General features: G+C 44.8%; 1 protein-coding gene and 1 long non-coding RNA gene across 2 annotated transcripts; both read left to right on the forward strand.

Moving 5' to 3' along the window:
- The first annotated feature begins 1,771 nt into the window (after positions 1-1,771).
- On the forward strand, positions 1,772-2,725 carry LOC135076435 (uncharacterized). Its single transcript, XR_010258258.1, has 3 exons — positions 1,772-1,837; positions 1,924-2,150; positions 2,620-2,725. It is a non-coding gene; the product is annotated as an uncharacterized LOC135076435 (long non-coding RNA).
- Positions 2,726-8,752: 6,027 nt separating this feature from the next.
- On the forward strand, positions 8,753-11,146 carry LOC135071971 (uncharacterized). Its single transcript, XM_063965917.1, has one exon. It carries the CDS (start codon positions 8,753-8,755, stop codon positions 11,144-11,146), a length of 2,394 nt encoding a protein of 797 aa, XP_063821987.1.
- The last annotated feature ends 3,974 nt before the right edge of the window (positions 11,147-15,120 follow it).

Below are 15,120 nucleotides of genomic sequence, written 5' to 3' on the forward strand. Positions count from 1 at the left end.
GCGAAATGTGTCGCAAAAAAGTTAGAGACAATATAAATTAAATACAGTGAGAGAGAGGTATGTTACAAAGATTTTGCGCATAGCTTTCAAGGCCGAAATTACGGTCAAAATTCAATTACCTGTTACCCATATAAATTAGACCGTAATACATTTCAATCAATAGCCCAATCTAGATCAAAGTTCATAAAAATTGCTTAGGCATAGAGTTGCAGCACCTATTAACTCTGACAAACGTCAAAAATCTGTCAAACTCCATACAAATGGCACCTGTTGAGGATAAAATTTTAGCAGCATAATAACATAACAAATAGAGAGAATTACATTCCTATTTACAACAACTAAGTAGGTACACAATGACAACATTAATATGTATAGATTGCTCATACAAAGGTAGGTAGGTACTAACAATAACAATTAGACTAATTAATCAGCTTCAAACTAAATAGACTGTAATATAAATAGGATCTATATCCGATAACATACATTAGTTACCGTTCTACGTTAATAACCGATCTTAAGTACCCAATACACGCTCCGCTCTTCGCAGCTGATAAATAGGTACGATAGAAACAATTCGATTGTCTAAACATTATAAGATAGCAAGTTCACAAAACGTCAAAGCCCCCGTCAAGTTAATCCCGGGGGTTGAAATCATCCCATTAGCTCGCGACTGTTTCGTTATCGTCAATCGATCGGGTTCAACCCGGTTAATTACAGACAGACCTCATTAAAGCAATTAGTGCTGTGCACGTTTTGTGATGAGAAGCAAGCTAGACGACAAGACGGAACGTGACTGCGTTAGTTTTGAGAACAAGAGCTTGATAATTCGGAAAATTACAGGTTAATACAAACAAATTACCTAATTACGAGAAAATGACTGTATTGCAATAATTTTGATTAATAGAAATAAGTATCTTATAGAAATACGGCTATCTATTATGAATCTTATGAGTCATTTTCATATTCTTCCTCCATTTGCCTCTGGTAAATTAGAGACTCCTACAGTCGAGATCGAATTGGATAATGATAAAATCTTCGTTTTCTATCGTGTACATTTTGTGAGATATAGAGGTCACAAGAGTTTCCGACTTAAGAGGTGATAAAACGAAAAAGACCTAATAACAAGGAGGTAGTTGTATTATACATTCATATGTACCATCCTAGACTGCATCCCACTTAACATCAGGTGCGATTGTACTTAGTCAAATACCTGCCTTGTTATGCATAAAAAAAATCAAACATAAGTTTTTAATCACTTACTCGTATCGTTAGTTATGAAGTGTTTGAATGGCCTAATAGCTAGTAGAACCACGAATGTGTTTTATTTCTATAAATTTGTCTAGCTTTTATTTTATTTTTTATTTAGAGTTATTCGATCTAGGCTTTTGTAACGTTGTAGATCCTGCATGTCGATTCTATAAAATTCTAACAAAAACTCCCTTCACCCAACGATGTCCAGAGTCCCTTCACTTAAGTTACAAAATGACCTTGATTCGGCATTCTGTAAACATTTCTCAGCGCGAGTGATGAGAAGTGAACAGTGAGGCGGCCTAGGGATTGACACACGCAACAAAAATGTTAGTCGAGTTTTTCGATTCAAGTTTTTTATTTAAAATATTGGGATTTTGGCACAAAACTTGAAGTCATTATTTATTTCTTTAACTTAAATGTCATAATCTGAACAAATTAAGGCAGATTTTACGTTAAAAACTAGAAATCTCTAATTCATAGCATATACATAATCTGTGCTCTTACAAACGAAACAAAATGCCAAATTTACTTGTTGATTGTTTACGTTTGATGTTATTGATGTTTGAGATTGAGAAATTATCATAAAGTAAGTATACATTTGTGTTTGTGAAAGTTTTATACGATATTTTTAAGTTACTTAAGTAATAATCTAATTAATTTAAAATGTTTCAGTCAAATGAGGCACGATCCTCTCACCCATCGTCAGTCCAAGTTGAAACTGTTCGAATTTATGTAAAAAAAAAAGAAAACCTGGCTTAGCAAAGGGTTTCTTGAGATATACACCATTGAAGCCATTAAACAGAATAAAAATACCACATAACGAGGTTGGCAGCTTCAGTAGGAGGAACAAGCCGTGCGCTAAACACTATAAACATTACAAACAATGAACAAAGGCCAAGGTTAGTATCCGCTTATCAACATGGTTGACCCACTTAACATTCTTTAAAAGCAAACCACAAGATGTGCAACGAATGTTGGTTTTTTAAGTGTACTCGTTGGATTCATTAATAGCCCCACCGAAATCGAAATTAAAAGAGTAATGCATGATTTTGTTCTAATTTTTTTTTATATTGTAAAGACCAGTCAGATATATAAATTGACAAAAACCACCGAAGTTTGGGACTTTTTTTATTTTTAATGAAATAATCATGAACTACTTGTGCAGTTTACGACAAATTGCTTCAGTAGGTACTTTACTAAAGTGCATTTTATTTAAGCCCAAGTAATAGAGCTGTGGTTGAAACCAACCCACTAAGTTTGTTTCGGATATAGAAAACTTTATCTTGTATGGATGTTATGCCATGCACATACTTATGTCACAAATGCCATTAAAACTTAATACATTATTGTTCATACTGTCTTTTTCAGCATAACATTCCACAATTCCACTGACTGAAGCCCTGACTGAACTGGGAAAAGGATTGGAAGCTTTAGCAGAAGCTAATAAATGGATTAAAGATAAAATATTACTACAGCTTTATTTGTTTAATTTCTTTACTACATATTTCTATTACTGTGCCCCTCAGAAAGTAATGATAATTAGAGGTAGTCTTAATAATTATTTTAAATACGAAATACATTTATACATAGGTATATTTTATTATTCAAAATAATTAAGATAAAACAAAAATTTTAATGAAAGTTTGTAGGTATCCACACTTATTATTCTTTTAGGTACATACATGGAGATGTAAAATGTTTGATTTATAGTTTGCAGAATATGAGTGCTTCTGGGGAATTATCTTCGGTACCACTCACTGGTGTCATTAGGCAGGCGCATGGAGCATATCCTAAATCACCTAAAAAAAGAACACAAGCATCAATCACACATTACAAAAATTAAAATTGCCTCACATCCTAAGTAGTAGTGACTCACCAAGCAAAACCACTTCATCACCAGCCTTTGTACATCTCTTAAGTGGTTTTTTTACTATAGGTAGGTAGATACAGTGATTAAAAATAAATCAGACTTGCATAGCACCACCATTCCACCATATTAAGTTGGATCCGCATTTGACTTATTTAGATCTTTATCTGTTTAATCTGAAAAAAGAAATAATATTAGAAGACACATTCTTTGAGTGGTGAGGTTACATAAGGGTGATCAAAGAACAGGAAAAAGACCTGCTCTATCACACAAGGACATAAGTTATTTATTGTATTAAATATAAGCTTAAGGACTAAATTTCCTTGCTAATGTAACAATATTTATTATGTAATTGTATGTGAATGTACCTATTGTGAACTCGTTAGCTTTATATCAAACCCTAGTGGTTTTCAAAGCTATCTAAATGCAACTATCCCAATGTAATTGTCTAAAAAAACTATTACAAAATTGATAATATCCAATTTACCTACCAATTGCACTTTCTTGCATGGTAACCTTTGCGACAGTAAAAACGTTATCGTTCTCTGCTGGTAAATTTATTAATTACTTTACAGTTTACTGCCTTTAGCCAAAAATGACATTATAAAAAAATAACTTTACATAAGCTTACCTTTACTCGAGTTGAAATCCATTTGCCTTTAATAAAAACATTCGTGTCATCCCTAATATGCATAATTTAGTTCAAATAAATATCACAAAACTTATTTTTAACACATTTGAACACTAATAAATGTAATTTTAATGCAATTTTCTAAAACTCCGTCTATTCTCGCTCACAAAATACTAACTTTTTATTTGACATTTTGGAGCGCATTCGAGTTCGAAGTGTGTTTCGGAATGAGGCTGGAATTTCCTTACAGAATGCCACTCAAAACGTCATCCCATACAAAATCTCACGATCAATTAGTTCAACCCGCTGCCGCGCCGACAAGCGTAGCGCTAGAGTAAATTCGTGCCGACGATCGAGTTTATAGAATGCAAATCTAAAACCTCATCGCGGATTTAGTTGCGATGTCTAGGTGAAGGTTTTATAGAATCGCACTGACACAGGAGTTGCAGCGTGGGGAAGGAGAGGTGGAAATAGTTCCGCTTGTAACGTTATCAAACAATATTTTTAACCGAACTTAATCTAGGTATTCTAAATCTATAAAAAGATTTTCAAAGCTTTTCTTCGAAGTTGTTTGGTTAAGACAACATTTCATGTTTCAGGCACCTTATCGACGCGACCTCGCGTTCGAGAGCGTCGCAAGGTGCAGTTCAATCCGCTGAAGTGCTCTGGCTGGGCTCGCGAGCTCTTCAAATTTTACACTGTATTTTGTAAAGAACAGGTTTATCGGAAGATTTTAAAATGTACACTTTCAAAGTTATTAATGTTTGTGAAACAATGCTTGTTTAAGTGAAGCAGCAAATCGAACGCACAGCTACAGTGTCCCTGTGCGTCCACGCCCACTGTAAGACCTCATAGTAATGTTTCTGCGTGAGTCCTTTATTAGAGGTTGTTTCTCGAGTTACTCTATGTTCTCATAATGGCAAAGATTACTTTATTTGTGATGAATTATGTCTATGGCCATAGTTAAGAGGTTCCTACACCCAGGTGTAATGTGACCACAGCATAAGAAAATTCCCTAAAGGATTTCTTAATAAACATTTGTTATGTCAAAAATACTGGTTATGACTTATAGTATATCACTTACCTCATAATAAACGTCCATTCATCTGAAACAAGTATATAACGTATTAGTATATTATTTACAATGTAAAATAGCAAAACTCTCATCACACAAACATTAACTGATTAGATTTGAACTCTAGGTGGCCGTTAATTAAAAGTGCAACAATTATACATGTTTTAACAATATGAACAATACTGGCTTTCCGCCCGCTACTTCGCCCGCCTGGAATTTTGTCTGTCACAGAAAAACTTTATCGCACGCGTCCATCTTTCAAAAACCGGGTTAAAAACTATCCTATGTTCTTTCCCGGGACTCAAACTATCTCTAAGCCAAATTTCATCAAAATCGGCTCAGTAGTTTAGGCGTGAAAGCAAGACAGACAAACAGACAGAGTTACTTTCACATTTATAATATTAGTATAGAGTATAGATTTAAAGACAGTATATCCAAGTCCATTGTTGCTCCAACAAAACTATTCGAAACGCTCAGCGCAATCCCAGCTCAGACAAGATGGAGAGTGGACGCGTCTTGACAAATACTCGTTAAAGCGGAAAACTTGGGCCATTAGTCCACGAGCTGTGGGGAGGACTGGAAATTAGTCATTTGCTTACTTATGGGATAGGAAATTGACGTGCGTGTAACTGTTGAATCCTGTCTCATAAGTGTTTTGTAAGATACAAAAGATCCCAATGGGTCGACCAAGGTCGACGTGAACTACTACGCCTAGGTGTGGTCCTGTATAAGATATGATAAGATACAAGAGAGTATGAACTATAATTATATGATCAAACGAACTTACCAAGTGAAGTTCGATCTGAATTATCCTGTTTTCGCCGAAGAGATTTATTTTACCGTGTAGTACCCCTGTACGACAAGCCAATCCGCACACAATATTCAGCGTAGTAGTAGTAAAAAACAAAAAGAGCGGGCAACCCCACCCCTACCACGCTGTGGGCTCGGTGTCCGAGCGGTCTCATTATATTTAGAGAAGAGATGACATTGACGTTTACCTCCAGGGAAGAAGATAATAGAAATCTTCGGGTTGGGAGGGACCTTAAATCTCTTCGGCGAAAACAGGATAATTCAGATCGAACTTCACTTGGTAAGTTCGTTTGATCATATAATTATCCTGTTTTCGCCTCCGAGATTTATTTTACCGTGTAGATGTTTAGAGCATGGATCAATGTCCATGTTAAATGGTTAAGAGAGTAAATGTCAATGTACTAAATACATAATAAAGCAATATTTTTGTATTATTATCGTATTGCATCACTTATTCATAACAATAACAAGTATCACGGTCTCAACAAGATTTTGTTCATTATAGAGTATTATTATATCGATGGGTGCCTGGAATAAAGCCGCAATCGACAAAATGCAATTTTACAGGAGAAGAGATTTAGTGAAATTTTTGAATAATAACTAAACTACGAGGCGTATCCAAATGGTTTGTATATCAAACGATGCGTTATTTTTTCTGGAGTAACATATAATGTGCATAAGGTTATAGTGCTTAGAATATACCTTAAAAAAGGTAGAAATACATATTGCCGCTTCATACTTTGAAAGTCGGTTCCGTAAGAGTCCATTGTGGTTTTATTCCGGTAAAAAGTGCAAAAGTAATAATACAGCAATAGTGCATTGCAGCGTTGTGCGCTGATCTAAAGGATGTATGGCGAATACAGTAATAGCGGTTTGCTTGAATTTAATGATCGACTTGGAAAATGTACTGGTGAATGCTGTGTACATTATATGTTCATATGGTCCGTATCGAAATGAGTACAAAGTTGAATTATCTAGAGTGTTTCGTTAATATCTTTATATAAAGTAGTGGAATTCATTAGTACATAATGATAATATTATAATATTACACGCTTTTGCCCGCGGCTTTTTCGTAGTTTAGAAGTTATCAATAATTTTGTAACTTTTTTTCAATTTCATGACCTAGTAGGCTTTAAAAAAACTTATCTTTATTTCGGGTTGACTTATCTCAGATTTCTTTATTTTGACAATATCGCTATTAATTGCAAATGTTTGAAAAAAATATTCACCTTCCTATCTTTGATGCAAGATTCAAAATTTTTGCTAGAAACATAAAAAAAATGCTTTTAGCAGAACATTCTCAAAATTTCAACTTAAATGTTTAAATAATAAAAAATGAGAACTTTCATAGGTCTAAAATAATTTTAAAAACTGCGCAGTTTTCTGGACATTCATAATAATACAAAAAAAAACATGTACTTAATAGGCCACTATTTTTGTAATCGCTCCACTAAAGTGGTAAGTCGCTAAATGTTTTTGACTTTCTTAAAGTGAATTAATATGGGCAATCTTCTAAGTTTACATTACGTAGAACAGATTTAGAGACAATAACTGAACAGAAGATGTTTTTATTCTCAGCAAGGAAGCTTTTGCCCTTTATCACACCTGGTGGAAACTGTGATCAGGCTCAAGGTAGAAGGAAACTTCAACTACAGAGAAACTATGGCTTCCTACCTCCAATGCCGAAACATATTGTTATTATAAATAAGCTTTAATGAACATAAACCAAATATCCCTCCTTCTTCTCTTCCTAAGTCCCCTTTATCTTCCTAAGTCTGTCGCCATAACAATAATGTTGACAGCATTACTGTGTTCCAGTCCAGCAGTTGTCAGGTAGGTACACAGCATTGCTTAATGTAAATCCAATCAACATATTTTTATTGCATAGAAGAACACCATGAAGTATTATTACTTAAGAAAGTTTAAAGAAATTGTACAAGTAGGTAATGTTTATTGTGACTTGGTACACATAGTTTGTTTCGGGGAACAAAGCCGCAATGGCCGTTACTTGTAGAAGTTTGAAATAAAACTTTTAACATTGAACATGCCACGATTATTCTGGTAAACAAATTTCCGGAAATAACGATTCAATATCCATAGTGCTTTTGGTAAATCAGCCAGTTTCAAAGATAAAATTCTGAAAAAAAATCACAAGGTGTATAGGGACCCCCAGATTACGAAAATCGCTTAATCGGAAAACTGCTGCTATGGCTATTGCGGCTTTATTCCAGGCACCCATCGATATACATTTATTTGTACTTCTATTAACTGTTAAGTACGACTACTGATTGTAAAAAGTTGCCAAGACAGTTGACAGAGCATCCTGTCTATCCAGCACACTGGCTAATTGTGTCAACGTTGACAGCGGCGCAAACCGCAGGCAATACTGCCGCGTGTCGCGTGCTGTGTGGGCCGAACACCCTCGTGTCGACACTCCTTTCCTATAAGTATTTATCCAGTTTCATCTCAGAACTGAGCTTGACGACGGTAGTGGTTAACACCGAATCGATCACAGTGACTGCAAGGCTAACAGCTGATTGTTGTAAAATATAAGCTCACTTGCATTTTAATTAAATAAATAAATAATGTGGTTAATTAAAACTTATTAATTTATTTGGATACAGTTTGACCAGTATTCCAAAACAGTATTAATTTGGATTCCAAGTAACACTGTTGCGAGGAAAAAAGTTTGGTTTCTATTTAATAGCACCTTTTAATAGCAATCTTTTGATTCTTGAAACCTGACCTATAAATTATTATATTTATTTAAATAATTATATATTTCAATAAATTATATGATTTCACTAACGATATTGCTAAGCGGTGGTTATTTAATGTTATTATAGGATGCACCCGACTTGGGGTGCGATGGTGAGGGACCTCCCCGTGGTGCATCCCGGGCAACGTCCGCGTGTTCTGTCACGCGGGCGGCTGACTCCTCACCGGCGCGGCAGGTTGCGTCAACTCGGCGGGCCTGTCGGGCGACCCGTTACCCCCCAACGGAGGGGGGCCGGGGGCCCCGACTACGGAAGTCGGGGCCAAGACAAGGAAAAGTCAGTAAAACCCTCAAACGTCAAGGTCTGGCGGGGGCCGAGGAACGATATCGGGTACGCTCGATATGGTCGGTGGAGTTGCACCGGCCGTTACCCCGCCCGGGAAGTTGGTGGGGCAGCTGCGCCCGCAAGCAGTTACAATTATGAACGGTGTTGGCAAAAGTAATATTCCCCAGGCGGGTCCCGGTTCATCCGGGGAATCCCGCCCCGCCGCTTCGGCGGCGGGCTGCCCTTCGTATCTGGGGGGGGCACCCACCGTTTCGCGGCTTCGGCCGTGTAGTGAGGAGGAGTGTACATATAGTGTAAATAGATGTGTGGGAGAGGAAAGCACTGCGCCTGAAACCGCAGGCATTGTTGTAAATAGTGTAAAGGAAGGAACTGTACATAGTGTAGATACGAAGGAAGACGAGGCGAAGTCCAGCAGCAACAAGCTGCATAACATCATGCAGCTCCGCGAGCCACGTGTCTCGTTGGAACGCATTGACATCGAGTCGGACTCGTCTGCCGTCTCCATGAGGTCTGCGGACTCTCACCGCAGTGACAAGTCCAGGTTTTGGAGCAGGAAGCGCTGCCATGGTAGCGGCGCTACCTCAGACTCCGACGGGAAGGAAGAGGAAGCCCCGGAACCGAAAGTGCCGACTGGACGTGCCCGTCGTGGCCGAGGGAGGCCGCCTACAACGGGCGAATACGTCGGCAAAGCGAAGTTTCAGGAGGCCTTCCGAAAGGTTAAGAAACAGCAGGAGAAGAAAGAACTCCAGATCGAGGCCGAAAAAGAGATCTCCGAGTTGACGGCAAAGGCGCGGTCCTCTAGGACCAGCACCGAGACAAGGCTTGCTGTGAAGCAAGCCATGGAAGAGAATGAGACCGTGGACGGGTTGCTGAAGCGCGTGCAAACCGGGCTGGCGCTCGTCCAGAAGGTAAATAAGAAGTCGGGGCATTTACAGGGCCCTATGCAGGCGGCCCTCAAAGAGGCCGTCGTTATCATCAGTGCGGCTACCAACATCCTCGCTAGCCGCACTGTGTCCGAAGAAGTGCACGACCTTCAAGCACAGAACGACGTCCTGAGGGCCGAAATCGACGAAATGAAGAGGGAGATGGGAGAACTTAAGGCCCAACTCCGGGCGAAAGCCCCCACCAAGGAGACCCAGGAAGAGACGACACCCTCCAATATGGAGGAGTGGGCGGCGAAGATCATGGGTGTGATGACGGCGCGGATCAATGCCCGAGTGGAAGGGCTGGAGCCGCGCCTGAACCCCGAGCCCAGGCTTCGCCCGCCTTTAAGCTTCGAAAAGCGACGAGAGGAGGCCCCTTTACAGCCTCCTGTCAGCAACCCGACGACGACAAAGCAAACGGCAAGAGGTAGCGTAACCGAGAGGGTCGCAGACCAGCCGCCTTCGGTCTCTTCCAACCCAAAGACCGAAGAAGCCAAGAAAGGCAAGAAGAGGAAGCAGAAGAAGGGGAAAGCTTCTAAGGCGCCCCCGACAGCTACTGCTCCACCCGTCCCTCGTCCTCTACCGCCTGCCCCGACCTCAATGAACGAGGGCTGGAGCACAGTGGCGAAACGAGGTAAGACGAATGGGAAGGAAGAGAAGAAGGCGCCCATCAGGGGCCAGAAAAAGGCGGCTAAAGCCGCTGTGCCGAAAGCGCGTCCACCAAAGTCCGCAGCTGTGGTGCTGTCAATACAGCCGGCGGGCAGCGAGAAGGGCGCTACCTATGAAAAGGCCATCACGGAGGCAAAGAGACGGGTGGACATTGCCGAATTAGGCATCGAGGCCGTCCGATTCCGCAGAGCGCTCACAGGTGCCACCATCATCGAGGTACCGGGAGCGGCGAGCGATGAGAAGGCCGATGCCCTAGCTGACAAGCTGAGGGCAATCTACAATGAGGAGGAAATACGAGTGTCTAGGCCCACGAAGTGCTCTGAATTGAGAGTAGCAGGACTAGACGACTCGGTAACACCCGAGGAAGTGGCGGCCGCAGTGGCCAAGTTGGGAGGATGCTCCGTGGAGGCTGTCAAGGTTGGCGGTCTCCGTAGAGACTACACGGGACTTTTCGCCACCTGGGTCCGTTGCCCAGTTCTAGCGGCCAAAAAGGTGAATGAGGGCCGTCTCCTGGTTGGATGGGTTGCCGCCAGGGTGAGGCTTCTCCCAAACCGCGAACTGAGGTGCTTCCGGTGTTTGGAGGCCGGACACGTCCAGGCGGTATGCCCGGCGGATGTGGACCGCAGCCGGCAATGTTTCCGGTGCGGGCAGCTAGGCCATGTCGCGGCCAAGTGTGAAAACGAGCCACACTGCACACTCTGTGCGTTGGCCGATAAACCCGCGGGGCACCGCGTGGGCAGTAAGGCCTGCAAAGCCCCGGGGACCAAGATAGGAAGGAGAGCGGCGGCAAGTGCCAAGGGCCAGCCAAAGCCATCCAGCCCCACGGGGCCTGAGGAGACGCAGATGGCCGGCGAATAATATGGCCACAAAATTTCTACTGGCGAATGTCAACCACTGTGCCAGAGCTCAGGACTTGTTGCAACAGAGCATGGCACAGTGGTCGACCCAGATATGTGTGGTGGCGGAGCCGTACTATATTCACGAACGGGACAACTGGGCTGGGGACGTCGAAGAAAAGGTGGTAATTATCACCAACTCAGCGGCGGACTCCCCGCCATTTAATAAGATCCGGAGGGGCCGCGGCTGCGTCGCTGTTCTTGTCGGCGAGGTAGTCGTGGTAGGAGCCTACTTTTCTCCAAATCGCTCGATAGCTGAGTTCGAGACGTTCTTGGCGGAAATGGGGACATTGCTGACCGGATGGGGACACACTCACCCTGTAATAGTGGCTGGAGACCTGAACGCGAAGTCGCTGTCATGGGGCTCCCGACTGACGGATTTGCGAGGCGAGTTGGTCGAGGACTGGCTGATGGCTAATGGTCTGGTGGTTTTGAACCAGGGAACGGTCGACACGTGCGTGCGAATGCAGGGTGGCTCGGTCGTGGATGTCACTTTCGCGAGCCCTGCCCTAGCGCGCCGTGTCCAGAGCTGGGAGGTGCTGGAGGAGGTAGAGACATTATCGGATCACCGTTACGTACGATTCGAGCTCGCCTCCTCTCAGTCTGCCCCGAATAGCCCAAGCCGTTCCCCGGAGGAGATCGGCCCGAGATGGGCGTTGAAACGCCTGGATAGGGACACACTAATTGTTGCGTCGTTGGTAGAGAGCTGGTCACCGCATGTGGGCGATGTGGAGCCAGACAGAGAGGTCGAGTGGTTCCGGGGGGCTGTGTCGCGGGTGTGCGACGCGGCGATGCCTCGAGTTAGGGCGCTGCCGCCTCGCACAGCAGTGCACTGGTGGTCCCCGGAGCTAGCTCGGCTCAGAGAAGAATGCGTCTCAGCAAGGCGCCGCTACTCCCGACACCGCAGGCGACGGGACCGGGATGAGACACAGGATGGCCCACTTTACGCCGTCTACCAGGAGGCCAAGAAGGTCCTTAGGGGTGCGATAGGGGCGGCTAAAAACGCCGCCTGGGAGGAGCTCCTCTCCACCCTTAACCAGGATCCGTGGGGGAGGCCATATCGGCTCGTCATGAACAAGCTGCGCCCGCGGACTCCCCCACTCACAACCACCATGGATCCTGGTCTCCTGAGAAACGTCGTCGAAGCCCTCTTTCCCGCAAGGCAGGTTTTCACGCCGCCAGTCTACTTCAACTCTGACGGGATAGACAGAGAAGACGCACCGGATGTGACTGAGGGGGAGCTCGGGGCGGCTATCCTTCGCCTTCAAGCGAAAAACACCGCCCCGGGCCCTGATGGTATACCCGGAAAGGCCCTGGTGATAGCATTGAAGAACGGCCTGGAGCCCCGATTTCGGGCTCTGTTGACGGAGTGCCTGAAGCAGGCCCACTTTCCACGAGTGTGGAAGACGGGCAAACTCGTGCTGCTCAGGAAGGAGGGTCGACCAGCAGACTCTCCAGCAGCGTATAGGCCAATAGTCCTATTGGATGAAGCGGCCAAGTTGATGGAAAGGGTCATCGCCATCCGCCTTAACAGGCACATGGTGGATACCGGCCCGGAACTGGCGGAGAATCAATACGGTTTCCGGCGGGGCAGATCCACAATAGATGCGATAGAGCACGTGAAAGCCCTTGCCGAAGATGAGGTCGCGCGTGGGGGGTGCGTGGTGGCGGTGTCGTTGGATATCGCCAACGCATTTAACACCCTCCCCCACGCTTGCATAGAGGAAGCCCTAAAATACCACAAGTTCCCCAAATACCTGCAGAATATAGTACTGGACTATCTCCGAAATAGGGACATCATCTTCCCGACTGCGGATGGCTGGGGTAGAAGGCCGGTGTCGTGCGGTGTTCCACAGGGGTCGGTCCTTGGTCCGCTCCTGTGGAACATCGGTTATGACTGGGCCATCCGTGGTTCAACTCTGCATGGGATCGGGGTCGTGTGCTATGCGGACGACACCCTGGTGACAGCGAAGGGGAAAACTTTCAGAGATGCGGCCATTTTGGCAACAGCGGGAGTGGCGCAAGTCGTGGACCGCATCAAACGTCTGGGACTGAAGGTGGCGCTACACAAGTCCGAAGCAATATGCTTCCACGGGCCTCGTAGAGCACCGCCGGCGGGGGCGGAGATCGTGGTGGGTGGCGTCCCCATCGGTGTCGGGTCGACCATGAAATACCTGGGATTGGTCCTCGACAGCCGATGGAACTTTAAGGCCCACTTCCGATATCTCGCTCCCAAATTGACGAGGACAGCAGCGGCACTGTGCCGCATAATGCCAAATCTGGGGGGTCCGCACATGGGTTGTCGTCGACTCTTCGCCGGAGTTATACGCTCCATGGCTTTGTACGGCGCGCCCATATGGGTGGACGCCCTCGGTAGAGAGAACCTGGCAGTACTCAGGAGGCCACAGCGAGTCATGGCTGTGAGGATGGTGCGTGCCTATTGCACGGTGTCACGAGAGGCTGCGTGTGCGCTTGCGGGCACCCCTCCCTGGGAGCTTGAGGCCAAAGTGCTGGCTGAGGTGTACCATCACACTGCTGCCGCAAAGCGCAGCGGTAACCCGCCGGCACCGCGGGAAATCGAGCACTGGAGGGAGGAGGCCCGCAACGTGATTGTGGAAGAGTGGTCGGCCAGTCTGACGGAGCCCAGTGCGGGCCACCGGACGGTCGAGGCACTGCAACCCTGCCTGAAGGAGTGGTTGGAGCGGCGCGGTAGCCCACTCACGTACCGGATGGTGCAGGTGTTGACCGGACATGGTTGTTTCGGGAAATACCTGCACAGAATCGGCCGCGAGGGGACCGCCGCCTGCTGCCACTGTAACACCGGAGAAGATGACACAGCAGAACACACTCTGGAGGTGTGCACTGAGTGGGAGCCGCACCGAGCCACGCTCCGTGCGGCCATTGGACCAGACATATCGCTACCGGCAGTGGTTAAAGCCATAGTCGGCAGCGACACCGGACATGACGCTTTTAAGGCCTATTGTGAGGCCGTCATGATGGAGAAGGAGACGGCTGAGCGGGAGAGAGAAGAGGATCCCCTTGCAGACCCCGCTCGCCGGAGAAGAGTGGGCCGAAGGCGGCGGGCTTTTGCTCGTCGTCCTTGACGCCAGTCGTAGTTTGTAGGTGGGCATTTGCGGGCAGGCCATTTACACCTGTCTGCAATGCCAATTGTTGTATATAAACTTGTATAATATATAATCGTGTAAATATGTCTTTTCCTGTACAGTGTGTATAGTTTCCCCTGTATATACTGTAAATAAAAGTCTCCGAGGGTCTATGGCGGATATTAATCGCCACGAGTAGTAGTGGTCACACTGACGTGTCTGCAGTTGCAGACAACTGTGTTGTTATTGTAGGGGGGCACGCGGGAAAGGCCCAGCTATACCGTTAGCCTCCTACAAACACAGCGAGCTGGAGACTGGTGGAAGTTTTTAGTGGGTAGGCCCCGCCCTTCTGGCGGGGAGAGCCCCACATAACCCGCCGCCTGACCCAGCGGCGGGTATGCAGTAATGCATTTTTTACCACCTTAAAAAAAAAAAAAAAAAAAAGGATGCACCCGACTTTAGAATATGCTAAGAAAATAGAGTAAGGTAGGTACAATGATGTAATTGAGCATTGTAAAAATATTTATTTGTCAGTCATTTGGTGTAGTGGTTTCGAAACGGACTACTATGCCGAGAGGTCCTGGGTTCGATCCCCGGCCGGGCAGAAATTGAATTGATACATTTTAATTTCTGTGATGGGTCTAGGTGTTACTATGTATAATATGTACTTATGTATATAAAAACGGTATTTAAGTATGTTTATATCCGTTGTCTAAGACCCATAGCTTTGCTTAGTTTGGGACCAGGAGCGTAGTGTAAAATGTCGAAGGAAGGATATTTATTTATTATTTGCGGAGTGTATAGCGGAGTCTGGTACGTTTTGTTTGATCCA

This window comes from Ostrinia nubilalis, chromosome 1 (assembly GCF_963855985.1).
Source record: "Ostrinia nubilalis chromosome 1, ilOstNubi1.1, whole genome shotgun sequence".
Lineage (NCBI taxonomy): Eukaryota > Metazoa > Arthropoda > Insecta > Lepidoptera > Crambidae > Ostrinia > Ostrinia nubilalis.

What these genes read in the sequence shown, in the direction of transcription:
- LOC135071971 (XM_063965917.1), top strand. Translation starts at nt 8,753, where the DNA reads ATGGTCGGTGGAGTTGCACCGGCCGTTACCCCGCCCGGGAAGTTGGTG.